A 15630-nucleotide genomic window follows, 5' to 3' on the forward strand; every position below is an offset into this window, starting at 1 on the left:
GAGATTAAACCAGTCAAGTGTAAAGGAAATCAGTCCTCAATAGTCACTGGAAGGACTGATGCTGAAGCTCCAAGACTTTGGTCACCTGATGTGAAGAACTGACTCACTGTAAAAGACCCTGATGCTGGGAAAGATTGAAGGCAGGAGGAGAAGGGGATGACAGAGGATTGGATGGCATCACCAACTTGATGAACATGAGTTTGAAAAAGCTCCGGGAGTTGGTGATGGACAGGGAAGCTTGGCATGCTGCAGTCCATGGGGTCGCAAACAGACACAAGTGAGTGACTGAACTGAACTGACAGATATTCAGCAAGGATGTGCGAAATGAGAAAAGGTTTCATTAAAGTAGAATTCTATTATATTAATGAAATTTTACACCCTCCTCCATGTCTATATAAATCACATTCATAGGACATCCATGAGGTGTTAGTGTATATACAGAAAAGTGTGGAAGATTATACACTGAATTGCTAATCGTCAGTATCTCTGAATGGTGACAGTGCAGTGATTATTTATGTTCTCTCACTGGGTATGCTTTATATAAGCAAAGCTATTTCCATTTTGGAAAAAAAAAAAGAATGACAAAGATAAGCTAGTTTTACTAAACTTTTCTAGATATGTGTACATTTTACCTGGGCTATGTTTGATTCTATTTCTATCCACAGGATGCTGGCTTTTCAATGAAACATGATTATACTGTCAGTGAAGTTAAAACAATCCAGTCACAGAAAACAGTCATCCACAGGGAAAAAGAAAAATAGGGTCTTTTTAACAGTAACAATGATAGTGGGTTCAATGTATAATAGCTCAGAACAAAAATCAAAATATCTTATCTGACTTTCCAATTTAATGCTATAATTAGAATATCATCATAGCTATACATACAAAAGAACAAGTCTAATAATATTGTGGTTTAAACTATTAAATACCAAAACCTTATCTACTAGAACACAAAAATATTACCGTGATTTCAGCTGAACCTTTCACAAAGGGAAATTCAAGTGTTCTAATTTTCCCATTAAAGAGAGGTATGTCATCTTCCTCATTAGAACCTTTGATGGTAGCCATTACAGTGCCAACCAAATCAACTCCAGTATGATTGTTGTAGTCATCCTTAAACAATGAAAAGTTTAAGAAAACTAATTAAAAGAAGCAGAAAAAAGATCAAACACAGAGAAGGACATGGGAAAATCAGAAATATGACCTATTTATAAAGCTCCAAATATTAAATCACCCTGATCCTTCTTACTCCAAACATAGAATTCAGATCTCAGAGTAAGAGCTCTACAGGCAGGAAATAATCCCAGAAACCATAAAAGAACCAAAAATTTCCACCTAATACAATGATTCCCAACTTTATTAAAAGGTCTCACATTTTAAAAAGTGTTATGTACCTTTAGCATCTATTTAAGATCAAGGGAAAACCAGTTTAAGAATCAGTTAAGTTTCATGGTCTAAAAACAAGAAAACACACTGAAGGCGTTAACAACCCTCTTTGCCAAGTTTTTAAAAAAATGAAGTCCCACTAGTGTTATTTTACATGTTGTTGTTAATATTCTTAGCAGCCCTATTTTTGCTTACCCTCTGGGTAACCAGAAAGTTTTAAAGAGCTCATTATGATCAGTCATGATGGCAAATCTCTTCAAAATACATACTTAATTACTTCCTGCCCCTCACTGAAATGGACACTGAAGAACTGACTTACTTAACACATTCATAATGCTTACATGAAATAGTGGATTAAAGATATATATTAGTAAAGGTGGGCAGATTTCTGCATTTTTTAATCACTCCTACTTAGTATATCTGGATTTATTTTATGTATAATGGAATTCATTCTCTATTTGTATTTAAGTATAAAGATACTGATAAGCCTTTCATTAACTTGCATAAATTTTTCCTATAAACTTGAACAGAATAATTCAGATAGGATTCTATAGTAACTATCTTGCACCTTGAAACTAGGAATAATGTTTGTTACCCTTGGTAATTTGGAAGTAAATAAACATTACCGTGATATGAAGATACAAATCTTTGACCAGGGTCCTACTGGCAACTGAGCGAACATTTGAAACAGCTGGTGTAGCTGGCTGAATTTCAGGAACTAACTTCACAGGTTGATTAGGTAGAACATCCACTATAATCTAAGAAAAGGAGCATTCTTATTAACAACACATTAATAGTTTAGTATTTAACGATGAAGAAACAGAGCATATCCTAAATGAAATGAAATACTACCTTCCAAAACATATTTCCATTAAATTCTTAAAACCAATCAACTTTTTAAAACTGAAAATAAAAGGTGTAACATTAATGTTTGAATGTTAACCATTTAAAAACAAATTTAGAAACACTTAACAATACATGTAATTGTTAAAAAAAATTAGTGCACTAACAATAATGAATGGAGATGATGTATGTTAAAACTACCTTAAAACTTCATTATCTAGAATCCTGAAATGTTATTACTTGAAACATTTTCACATACAACTGATAGAAGCAACCCTGACCATGATATAGATTAATTACTAATCAAGTCCTCAATATCAACAGGGATAAAAAAGTAACTTCAGTATCAGGTCAAGTTTAATCAACATAATTTAAGTATATATATATTCTAAAATTCCTGAAGATGGCATTTATACCTTCCATCCAATAATCAAAGCACTTTTAAACAAAACACTTCAAACACTTCATTCCTCAACCACGTAAGAAAATGTGAAGGTAACTAAAGCTAACTGCCATGCATAAACAGAGTAAACAAACCTGCTCACTGTTAAGAATATTTGCTTTATCCATCGTAAAACCAAACTGGATACAGTATGTCCCCACCTTGTTAGGAACTGCTTTATCCCTAAGAAGAATGAGATAAGATCACTGGTAACTTTTAAATAAAAGGGAAAGAAATTAAAAGCATTAACATTTCTTTTCCTTCCATGAAAACTAAATGAGTAAGAGAGTTACTTTACCACATTCAACTTCATTCATCAAATACTTCCTGCAACATGAAGCTTAATATCAGTCCCTCTTACCTAGACATTCTATCACAAAACATCTAGAACAAAAACTCTGGATGTGGTAAAAATTGAATATAAAGTTGATAAAGTAGTAAATACAATAAACGCTGAATTACATATCAAATGAATTTAGCTTCATTTCCACACAAATTTCCATCTCAGTTTTATATTTCAAGTTTATAAACTATCCAACTGATCTTATACTGCTTTGTTTTCCATTTATATGTTCTAAATAAATAACTATGTAATTATATATCTATATATATAAAAGATATTTATTGTAACTAAATTACCAATAAGGAACTTAGTAAGAGGTAGACTTGCCAGACTATTTTGGCCACAAACACAATGAATACATAAATGATGGAGCAGCCAAATAAATAAAATTTAGGAGTAAAACTATATACCTGTATCTATCTATCCATATATATATATATATATATATATATATAAAGAAAAGGAAAAATAACACCTACTGCCTCAACAGATGATGAAACCTAATGTCATTCATGAAAAATAGAAGTTCTTTTAGTAATGATTACAAATGAACAGCCTGATAACGATACCTACCCAAAATAAAGACCCTAAAGTGAACATCATAATTATAAGTGAAATGCTGAGATGCCCCTTTTGGACTGGGAATGATTTTAGAATAATCACTCTCATCGTATCCATTCAATATTTTACTCTAAGTCCTAGCCAGTGAGGTACAGCAAGGAAAAGAAATAAAACAACTAAGGATTAGAAAGCAATAAACCTATCATTATTCACAGAGATGAGTGTATAAATACCTAAAACTTCATTTTTGTTACTGGTCTGTAATAAGATAACAAAACTCAAAACAGTTAGATAGATATATAGTAATCTGACATTGCCTTGACATAAGTGCACACTGAAAGGACTCAATTCCAGTGTGATTACATTATTAGATTCAAATGTGTAATTTTCAGTAACAAAAACCCCAGAAGGCAAACAAATAGTAAAGTATGGGGAAAATAAGTCAATCAAAACTGTCCCTGAAAAACATCAGGAGGCTGATATACTAGACAAGGACTTTAAAACAACTGTTATAAAGATTCTCAAAGAATTAAAAGAAGATGTGAAAAGAGTCAAGAAAGTAATGTACAGAAAAAGACAAAAATTTCAATTAAAGAGAAAACTTAAAAAGAAACCAAAAGCAAGTTCTTCAGCTGAAATGTACAATAACTGAAGTGAAAATCTCACTACAAGTATTCAAAGGCAGATTCAAGTATGTGAAGAATTAATGAACTTGAAGATAAGACAGTGGAAATTATACAGTCTGAGGAACAGAAAGAAAAAAGATAGAAGGAAAGTGAACAGAGTGTAAGGGACCTGAGATACATCAAGTGGACCAACATACACACTGTGGGAATTCGAGGCGAAAAAAGGGAAAAGTATGGCAGGGACAATTTTTGAAAAATGGCTGGAAATTTCCCTAGTTTGATGAAAGACATTAATATAAATATCCCAGACGCTCAAGGAATTCCAAGTAAGATAAAACTCAAAGAGACCAACACCAAGACACTAACACAAACTTTCATAGGACAAAGAAAAAGAATATTAGCAGCAGCAAGAGGAAAGCAAATCATTACATACAAGGCATCCTCAACAAGGTAATTTCTTATCACTAAGTTTGGAAGTCAGAAGGCAGTAGGCCAATGTTCTCAAAGTGTTAAAAGAAACTGTCAACCAAGAATGTTACTTCCAGCAAAACTGTCCCTCAAAAAATGAGGGAGAAATTAAAACATTCTCAGAAAGGAATTCCCTGGTTGGCCAGTGGTTAGGGCTCAAGTGATTCCACTGCAGGGAGGTGGGGGACCAGGGTGGGGTTCGGGGGGCAGGGTTTGATCCCAGGTTGTGGAACTAAGATCCTGCATGCCATGCAGCATGACCACATTCTCATATAAACAAAAGCTAAGAGAGTTCATTACCACTACACCTGGCCAAGAAGAAATGGTCAAGGTAAAATGAAATAATAATAGATAGTAACTTGAAGCTATGTGGAAAAATAGGGATCTCAACAAAGTTAAACACACAGGTAATTGTGAATGCTGGTATTATTGTGAACAATTTGTACCTTTTGTTTTCTATTTGGCTTAATAAACTAATACATTTAATGAAATAAAGCAATTATTAGTTCAAAAGGCAAAAAGACATTTCTAATAAATGAAACCTTAGGCACCATGTATCCAAAACCATTTACAGATTTCAAAGTACAGAAGAAAGAAGCAACACTTAAAGTCACATAGTTAAATAAAAAAACTAGTTCAGTTTTTTTATTTTGTAAGATCTTAAGTTTAGAATTATAGAAATCTCCTATATAATAAAATATTATAAATGCCCTGACAACAGAATTCTTCTGATGTTTTTGATAGTTCTGAAAGCAAATATATCACAACAATCTTTCCCCAAATCATTTTGCAAACTTTGTAGACAAAATATTTTCTATTTGATCATAAATTATTTCTCCTTAGCTAAACAGGCACATGTTGCCAACGCTGATTAACTTCGTAACAAAATATGCATTAAAATATGAAATGATTTGAGAAATACCTGAAATAGAAGCAGCCATCTTCTTTGTCATTATCCTTTATTTTATTACAACTAAATATTTCTGCCTAGAAGGAAACGTGGGAAAGGAAAAGAGAGAAATCACAAACATTTAGCATAGTATATTTAGGACAGAAACTTACTTTACCAAGTGTGAATCCAAATCACATGTAGATTGATAAATACAAACACACGTCTACATATATGTATCTTTATCATGCGTGTGTGACACAAAAGTGACATTAGTCACAGTGCAAAGATATACCATTAATTATTAAAGGATATATAACAGATCTTAACGGTGGTGACATAATTTTAAGGTAATAGCAGATTGGTGGGACTGATGGTATAAATTAAGGAAGCTAGTTTCCTAAACAGATGACTAAACTGAAATATAAATCCTAAAAGGCATTATTAAATGAGGACCCCTGATACAGTTTGGTTTATTGTCCACTGTGAGGTCTGTTTCAGTTTGGCACTGTCTGGTATGGCAGCCCATAGTGACCACTGAGCACCCAAAATGTGACTGGCTCAGACTGAGGAGTGTAAGCGTAAAACACACAGCAAATTCCAAAGACCTGGGAAGATGTGAGCATGCAAAACATCATTATTAAATTTTAAAATACTGAGTACATGGTGAAATGGTAATTTTTTAACATATTAGTTTAAAACTATATTAAAATTAATTTATTTCTTGTTAATGTGGCTACTAGCAGAATTTAAGTATCACATGTGGCTAGTATTGTATTTCTATCAGATTGGGCAGCTTTAGACTCTCAAACCGTCTGTCCACTCTACTACTCTGTACTCTATCAATCATTTTTCTTTCTCTCCCTTTCTATATTATCTCTTAATAATATTTAGTGGTTTTCTGTCTTGTGCTACTGCTCTTTAGACTTACTTCTGAAACTCACCCTGGTATATTTTTTAAAAACCTAAGTGATGGAATGGGTTACTTTCTAGTTCTACAGGATATACACACTGCATTTTTATATTAAACTACATTTAATTTTATGTTAAATCTAAGAGCTACTTTTAACTTCTAAAATGCTTTCTATGACTTACATTTGCTGGTGGTCGGTTCCCACTGTTTGCCAGTTTCCACATTTTCATGGAAATACGTGCTGGATTAATATTTTTAATGATACTGTCATCTTCAGAAATAACAGTGATCATAAAATCTGTAATAGGGAACATTAAAAAGTTACTTTCTTTCTAGTTCAATTAGTGGATTTGGTTAAATAATTCTATGTCTTAAAGCATACATCTTCTTTAAATGTTAATAATAAAATTCTGATGAAGAAATAAAACTATAATTAGTCTTCCTCAACTATTTGTCTACAGAACTATACAATCATTACAGGTATTGGATATAGATCAATAGTGCTAAACCTCCCACAGAAATCTAATAAATACATCTTTGATACTTCAGTATTGTAAAGATGATGATGTACATGTCATGTGTTTGTATAAACACATTATGTTCCTACTTCATGCCATAAATGATGCTATAAAGCGAGAAAAAGAAAAACACATTTTTGCCATTAATAGTCCTTTGTCTTATTTTCACAGTCTGCCAAGCAAGACCAAAAAGGGTAGGCCATGTTATCTGCAGCACAGGGAACTATATTTAATATCCTGTGATAAACCATAATAGAAAAGAATATGAAAAAGAATGTGTATATGTATGTATAACTGAAACACTCTGCCGTACAGCAATGATTAAGACAACACTGTAAGTCAATTATACTTCAGTAAAAAATAAAAAAGAAAAGTTAGACTGAGACTCAGCCAATCTAGGTCAAATGGTTACAAATCTATATGCTTTATGTAGTCTGCAAATACACCGTTTACCTTCTTTTATGATTTTTCAATAGCATACCATAGTTAAACTAGTAATATTCCCTTATATTTATCATCTATAATATTCATTGGTCACCTATTACAGTTTTTACACAGGAAATAGGACTTATCTCCTCGAACAGATTTAAAAGTTTATGTATATACATAATTACTTTAAAATATTGTTAAATTTCACTTTAAACTTTCTAGTCTGCTTCTTTCACCGCACAGGAATATTCATTCGAGAAAATCAAAGTCTTCAAGAAAATGACCTATGCAAAGCAAATATAATTTCCTATTGACTTGAAAGCTGCCATATTACACAGGAATCATCTGCTTAGTTGACTGTCTCCTACATTAGACTGAACTCAATGAAAACTGCCATGTTCATTACTGAAACTAAGAATCTAGCATAGTGGGTGGGCATAGCAGATATTCAGTAAATCTTTGCTGTTACTAAGTGTCTTTGTTGCTGCTGCTGCTGCTAAGTCACTTCAGTCATGTCCCACTCTGTGTGACCCCATAGACAGCAGCCCACCAGGCTCCCCCGTCCCTGTGATTCTCCAGGAAAGAACACTGGAGTGGGTTGCCATTTCCTTCTCCAAGGCATGAAAGTGAAGTCGCTCAGTCGTGTCCGACTCTTAGCGACCCCATGGACTGCAGCCCACCAGGCTCCTCCATCCATGGGATTTGCCAGGCAAGAGTACTGGAGTGGGGTGCCATTGCCTTGTCTTTAATCATAAATTACGTGATGCATTTCTATCCAAATTAAATTGAACAGTCCTCAATTTGGTTTAACAGTGCAACATATTTAGTGGAACACACCCTCATAGCTCCTGCCATTCAGCAGTTCATACTTCTTTAGCAGAATCTCACAATTCAGTGAATGAATAAACACAAACTGAACTACTTTAAGCTATCAGCTTATACATGAACTTTAAGTTCATTCTTGACCATTAAAGCAATGTAGGATATAGAGGAGAGGGAAAATAAAGCTAAGTCAAATATACTTTCTTTGACATTTAAAAGTTCACAACATGATTGCTTTTTTATCATGTTGAACACCTGGGATAAATAATTTATCCTATTAATCTAAGAGGCAAATTATCACCACAAATTTATTTTAAAACTGAATTACTCACCAGTGAAAATACCCCCTGCTAAAAAGGAAGCATCCTTGTCATATTTAACATTGAGACGAATGGGTTTTTCAGGGTCTGGAAGAATCATCAACTTAATTATGGGTCCTTCTATGGTATTCTTGTTATAAATGGCTTTAACCTGCATATTATGTTCTCCTCTAAAAAGAAAGAAAAAGGGAGAGGGGGGAGCGGGGTTCAAATTGTATTAGTTATAATTAAAAATTCTGAGACAATTTATACAAAGTTTAACTCATTTAGGAAACCTCTCTACTCCTGTTTCATTCCAACTCCTAACTAACACTAAATAGCGGCTATGTATTACTCTTAACGTCAAGTAATAATAAAAATCAATCTCTATAATACCAATAACTATCAAACTTTCAGGTCTTACCTAGGGGCCAAAACACTGAACACTCCAAAATTAGCCCTGCCCCTTTCATCAGTTTTATGCTGTTGGTTTGAAGGAGTGAGCTAAAAACAAAACAAAACGGTTAATTAGAAAATTCTACAAATCAAATTCTTTTCCTCTATTACTATTTAAAAAGCTACATTTGCACACACTCTAAAATCTAAAATTGTCTAATTTAAACTAGCTGAAATAATATAATATGCAATCACATAATACAAAGGATAACAATCATTCACATTGATCAGTTAAACTAGAATTTTGTGTATTTCAATTATTAAGTTGCAGAATTCAGTGTTCACTCTTTCAATAATGCTGATATATCAAGTGAAGTTTGGTCACATAAATACAGAAGGTATATGCCAAAATCGGGGGGTTGTGGGAGACAGTGCAGGAGAAATAAACATAAATACACATACAAAATTTTAAGTCAAGGCATAACATCATGTCTATCATTAGTTACTTCATCCTTCTCTTAATGTTTACACAGATGTGCTTCTTAAATCTTTGTTGCAATACTACCTTTGTAGTGATAATCAAGCTTTTACTTTTAAATGATTAAGAATCAGTGGCCACATTCCCTAATCACTTGTTAGAAGAATCTTTCAGTCTTTTGCAGATGCTTCTCTAAAAACTTGGATCATACTCTTATTTGGGGTACAATTTAATCACTATTTAACACTCGTGGAAGCAAACACTAAGAACAAAAGTAAATCTGAAGACTGTAGTAGCAGAAAATCAGACTCTCTCCTAATCCTAATACTTAACTTCTGTTTAACGGAACCTAAAGATTAGGTAATTATGGTACATGCAAAAAAAAAAAAAAAAAAAGCAATAGTTGGTGAGACACAAGTGAGAAAGAGTAATTTAACTGCTAAAATAAAACTCTGCATTTGTATCTGTCTCATTTACCTTCCAATCTATCCTCTCTCAACCTATCTTTTTCAGTCTTTCTTCCATCTGGGTCCTAAATCTTTGCTTCTAAGCCAGAAGTCAGTCTTCTATTTCAGGTTATATAACACCAATACTGTAGTCCTTTTTGACAGGCATAAGACTTTTGACCCTTTTTATTCAACCTTGAAAACTAGTCCATGTGGATGACGAGTCATTCCTGGCACTTTAACCTCCTGTATAGTTTTTATTTACTTTTTTTTTTTTAAACTGCACACATGGCTTATAGGATCTTAGTTCCCTGACCAAGGTGCACCCACGCCCCCTGCACTGGAAGCATGGAATCCCAACCACTGGACCACCAGGGAACACTCTTCTGTACAGCTTTTAAGATAAACAAGTTGGGTCCTGTGAAATCCTTACTGAAATTCTTAACTAATGGATTAATTTCAAGAGAACTGTGTATTTACATAATACAAACTGTTCGTATCCACTAAAATTATAAAATCTCTGGAGGGAACTCAAGCCTGGCTGAATACAATTCCAAGATCTCTTTTCTGTGTTGCCTGGCAACAACCTGGCTAGGACAAATGAGTTCCCGTCAACCAACAGGAAAAACTTGTCAAAATACAACCTTGCAAGGGCCTGACAGCACCTTCCCCTTCCCCTCGCAGGAGGGCATCCAACTTTGTGCGAGACATCCAAATTCTCCTCTAGATCCTAACCTGACTATTCCAATACTCATGTTAACAACTGGTACCTAATCCTGGTACCAGACAGAATGTGGTCCACTGGAGAAGGGAATGGCAAATCACTTCAGTATGCTTGCATTGAGAACCCCATGAACAGTATGAAAAGGCAAAAAGATAGGACACTGAAAGATGAACTCCCCAGGTCGGTAGGTGCCCAATATGCTACTGGAGATCAGTGGAGAAATAATTCCAGAAAGAATGAAGGGATGGAGCCAAAGCAAAAACAACATCCAGTTGTGGATGGGTCTGGTGATAGAAGCAAGGTTCGATGCTGTAAAGAGCAATATTGCACAGGGACCTGGAATGTTAGGTCCATGAATCAAGGCAAATTGGAAGTGGTCAAACAGGAGATGGCAAGAGTGAACATCAACATTCTAGAAATCAGCGAAGTAAGATGGAATGGAATGGGTGAATTTAATTCAGATGACCATTATATCTACTAGACCATTATATCTCCATCTAGAAATGGAATACCCATCATAGTCAACAAAAGAGTCCGAAATGCAGTATTTGGATGCAATCTCAAAAACGACAGAATGATCTCTGTTCGTTTCCAAGGCAAACTATTCAATATCACAGTAATCCAAGTCTATGCCCCAACCTGCAACACTGAAGAAGCTGAAGTTGAACGGTTCTATGAAGACCTACAAGACCTTCTAGAACTAACACCCAAAAAAGATGTCCTTTTCATTATAGGGGACTGGAATACAAAAGTAGGAAGTCAAGAAACACCTGCACGAACAGGCAAATTTGTCCTCAGAGTACAGAATAAAGCGGGGCAAAGGCTAATAGAGTTCTCCCAAGAGAACGCACTGGTCATAGCAAACACCCTCTTCCAACAACACAAGAGAAGACTCTACACATGGACATCAACAGATGGTCAACACCAAAATCAGACTGATTATATTCTTTGCAGCCAAAGATGGAGAAGCTCTATACAGTCAGCAAAAACAAGACCAGGAGCTGACTGTGGCTCAGATCATGAACTCCTTATTGCCATATTCAGACTTAAACTGAAGAAAGTAAGGAAAACCACTAGACCATTCAGGTATGACCTAAATCAAATCCCTTATGGGTATACAGTGGAAGTGAGAAATAGATTTAAGGGACTAGATCTGATAGTCAGAGTGCCTGATGAACTATGGACGGAGGTTCGTGTACAGAAGACAGGGATCAAGACCATCTTAGGGAAAAGAAATGCAAAAAAGCAAAACGGCTGTCTGGGGAGGCCTTACAAATAGCTGTGAAAAGAAGAGAAGCGAAAAGCAAAGGAGAAAAGGAAAGATACACCCATTTGAATGCAGAGTTCCAAAGAACAGCAAAGAGAGATAAGAAAGCCTTCCTCAGAGATCAATGCAAAGAAATAGAGGAAAACAACAGAATGGGAAAGACTAGAGATTTCTTTTAGAAAATTAAAGATACCAAGGGAACATTTCATGCAAAGATGGGCTCGATATAGGACAGAAATGGTAGGGACCTAACAGAAGCAGAAGATGTTAAGAAGAGGTGGCAAGAATACACAGAAGAACTGTACAAAAAAGATCTTCACGACCAAGATAATCATGGTGTGATCACTCACCTAGAGCCAGACATCCTGGACTGTGAAGTCAAGTGGGCCTTAGGAAGCATCACTATGAACAAAGCTAGTGGAGGTGATGGAATTCCACTTGAGCTATTTCAAATCCTGAAAGATGATGCTGTGAAAGTGCTGCACTCAATATGCCAGCAAATTTGGAAAACTCAGCAGTGGCCACAGGACTGGAAAAGGTCAATTTTCATTCCAATCCCAAAGAAAGGCAATGCCAAAGAATGCTCAAACTACCGCACAATTGCACTCATCTCACATGCTAGTAAAGTAATGCTCAAAATTCTCCAAGCCACACTTCAGCAATACGAGAACCGTGAACTTCCAGATGTTCAAGCTGGTTGTAGAAAAGGCAGAGAACCAGAGATCAAATTGCCAACATCTGCTGGATCATCGAAGCAAGAGAGTTCCAGAAAAACATCTATTTCTGCTTTATTGACTATGCCAAAGCCTTTGACTGAGTAGATTACAATAAGCTGTGGAAAATTCTGAAAGAGATGGAAATACCAGACTACCTGACCTGCCTCTTGAGAAACCTGTATGCAGGTCAGGAAGCAACAGTTAGAACTGGACATGGAACAACAGACTGGTTCCAAACAAGAAAAGGAGTACGTCAAGGCTGTATGCTGTCACCCTGCTTATTTAACTCATATGCCGAGTACATCATGAGAAACGCTAGGTTGGAGGAAGCACAAGTTGGAATCAAGATTGCCGGGAGAAATACCAATAGCCTCAGATATGCAGATGACACCACCATTATGGCACAAAGTGAAAAGGAACTAAAGAGCCTCTTGATGAAAGTGAAAGAGGACGAGTGAAAAAGTTGGCTTAAAGCTCAACATTCAGAAAACGAAGATCATGGCATCTGGTCCCATCACCTCATGGCAAATAGATGGGGTAACAGTGGAAACAGTGGCTGACTTTATTTTTCTGAGCTCCAAAATCTCTGCAGATGGTGACTGTAGTCATGAAATTAAAAGATGCTTACTTCTTGGAAGGAAAGTTATGACCAACCTAGACAGCATATTGAAAAGCAGAGGCATTACTTTGTCAACAAAGGTCCGCCTAGTCAAGGCTATGGTTTTTCCCATGGTCATGTATGTTTGTGAGACTTGGATTGTAAAGAGCTGAGCACCGAAGAATTGATGCTTTTGAACTGTGGTGTTGGAGAAAACTCTTGAGAGTCCCTTGGACTACAAGGAGATCCAACCAGTCTATCCTAAAGGAGATCAGTCCTGGGTGTTCATTGGAAGGACTGATGTTGAAGCTGAAACTCCAATACTTTGGCCACCTGATGCAAAGAGTTGACCCATTGGAAAAGACGGATGCTGGATAAGATTGAAGGCAGAAGGGGACGACAGAGGATGAGATGGTTGGATGGAATCACGGACTCAATGGACATGGGTTTGGGTGGACTCCGGGAGTTGGTGATGGAGAGGGAGGCCTGGCGTGCTGCGGTTCATGGGGTCACAAAGAGTCGGACATTAGTGAGCGAGTGAACTGAACTGAACCTAATCCTGGACTTCCTGGTATCCAGGCACTATGTTTGCACCCAAACATTACAAGGCCATGTTCATGCTTGCTGATTTCCCTAGACTACGTCTCAGTAGAGGTTCAACAGCTCTGCCCAGGTAGCTCTCCAAAAGGCAGGCAGAACACAGCTACTCATATGACTCTCTTGCTTCACCCTTAGAGCTTTTAGGTTTCCCCAATAATGCCTGTTTCATAACCCAGACTGCAGGTCATTGTATCTAACTTCTTCCACCTTGTCAGCATTACCTATTCGTAATCTGAAATTCAGATATTATTAATATTGTGTAATAAACAGTCATAATTAGAGACTGCTGTCTCTTGTTATACTGTTTGCAAGATATAACTGTACTTCCTCAAAATAACTATTAAAATGTTAGACTGACAAAATAAGCAATGAACTTGGGCAAACTCCAGGAGAGAGTGAGGGTAAGGGAAGCCTGGCATGCTACAGTCCATGGGATCACAAAGAGTCGGACACAACTTAGTGACTGAATAACAAAAACAAAACTAAGCAATAGTGAAGATTATTTTTTTAAAAAAAAGAATGGTAACAGCTAAAGATATGATGATCCTGAGAATGAAAGCCAAAATTTTAAGTGAGAATTATTTAAGGATGTTTAAAACGTACCTTTAAATTGTTAGCTTTTACAAGACTTATTTTAACCTGTGGCACAGGTGCTGGATTATCCCACTGATCACAAAGTTGAACGATGAGAGGATTCTGCAATTCTCTTCCATTAATCACTGGAATGGACTAAAACATATACAAATCTTTTAAGAAGCACTAAAACATGCCGAACAATATGATTACTGTTTAAGTGAAACAATCACTGAATTTATCTGTTTTACTCACAAATAGCTCCTTTTATCAATTAACATAAACTTCTGAAATTCAATTACACTGTCACTAATAACACTCTTCTTACAGAAATGATAAAAAATTTGATAAAAGGGAAAATGTATTTGACATTACTGGCTTCCAGAGCCAGTCAAGAATTCTGAAAATTACATGTTGCAAGGACTGCAATGGAAACAGAAGTTTATCTTAGGCTCTCATATTTAGCACTGGTCAATCTACAGTCTAACTCCTCCATCAATTGCTGGCACTCTGTCAAGTCTACATGAAGCAGTATGCACAGCTTTCCAGCTCCTAGTCAAATAGGGCTAGTCATGGATAAACTTAAACAAAACAGTGTAGACTTAAAATGATTCTTGCCTTTCCCTTAATTCAAGTAAGGCCTGTGTAACTCTGGGAATTTGTATGCTGACATAGGTATATCAAAGAAAACCTATTGTCAAGCAAGAAACCTGTTAAAAGTCCAATCCTCTGTATCAGATGTTAAAAGTTAAAGAAAAAAGAAGATAGGAAAGATATAACTAGCAAAAAAGGAAAGTGATTTATCACCCCTCTCCTACTAGTAATGTTCCCTCTGCCTCCTCCATCCCTCCAATTATGTTAGGAGGTTGCTAACAAGTGGGAGAAACATCAATAATGTATTAGGAACTTTTTTTAAAAAGATACCCTTGAAGCTGGTTTATGCTTGACTACCAAAAAATTTTCATGGGTAGACTATATTCTATGTGCTAAAGTTTATAAAAAGCCTGAATACACTAAAAGTGCTAATGTTTCCAAATGTAAACACATCAGGGTCTTTATTTCTAGTTACATAATTATCCATCTATCAAATAGCAACTACCTGGTAAAGAATATCTTTCAGTAAACAACTTACAGCCCAAGCTGTTAGCTGAAAATTCTTCTGGGTAGTAGTGGAGAAAGGAAATAACCAAAACCAAGTGTTCATGATTTGCCAGTTTTTAATACTGTCATGCAATATAACGTTTCAGGATTTGTTTCTTCATTTATAAGGAAGGAATTTGTTTCCTCATTTAT

General features: G+C 35.6%; 1 protein-coding gene across 3 annotated transcripts in view; it reads right to left on the minus strand.

Annotated features, from left to right (window-relative positions):
- SMCHD1 (structural maintenance of chromosomes flexible hinge domain containing 1) overlaps positions 1 to 15630 on the minus strand; it is a 134020-nt gene that overhangs the window by 33635 nt on the left and 84755 nt on the right. For all 3 annotated transcript variants that reach the window (XM_044934738.1, XM_025273420.2, XM_025273422.3), the window contains 8 exons: positions 14368 to 14493; positions 8964 to 9043; positions 8573 to 8730; positions 6654 to 6769; positions 5592 to 5656; positions 2767 to 2854; positions 2013 to 2144; positions 964 to 1113 (listed from right to left, as the gene is read on the minus strand). In XM_044934738.1, coding sequence (XP_044790673.1) covers positions 964 to 1113; positions 2013 to 2144; positions 2767 to 2854; positions 5592 to 5656; positions 6654 to 6769; positions 8573 to 8730; positions 8964 to 9043; positions 14368 to 14493 — 915 coding nt within the window. The remainder of the gene's footprint in view (positions 1 to 963; positions 1114 to 2012; positions 2145 to 2766; positions 2855 to 5591; positions 5657 to 6653; positions 6770 to 8572; positions 8731 to 8963; positions 9044 to 14367; positions 14494 to 15630) is intronic.

This window comes from Bubalus bubalis, chromosome 22 (genome assembly GCF_019923935.1).
Source record: "Bubalus bubalis isolate 160015118507 breed Murrah chromosome 22, NDDB_SH_1, whole genome shotgun sequence".
In the NCBI taxonomy this organism is placed as follows: domain Eukaryota; kingdom Metazoa; phylum Chordata; class Mammalia; order Artiodactyla; family Bovidae; genus Bubalus; species Bubalus bubalis.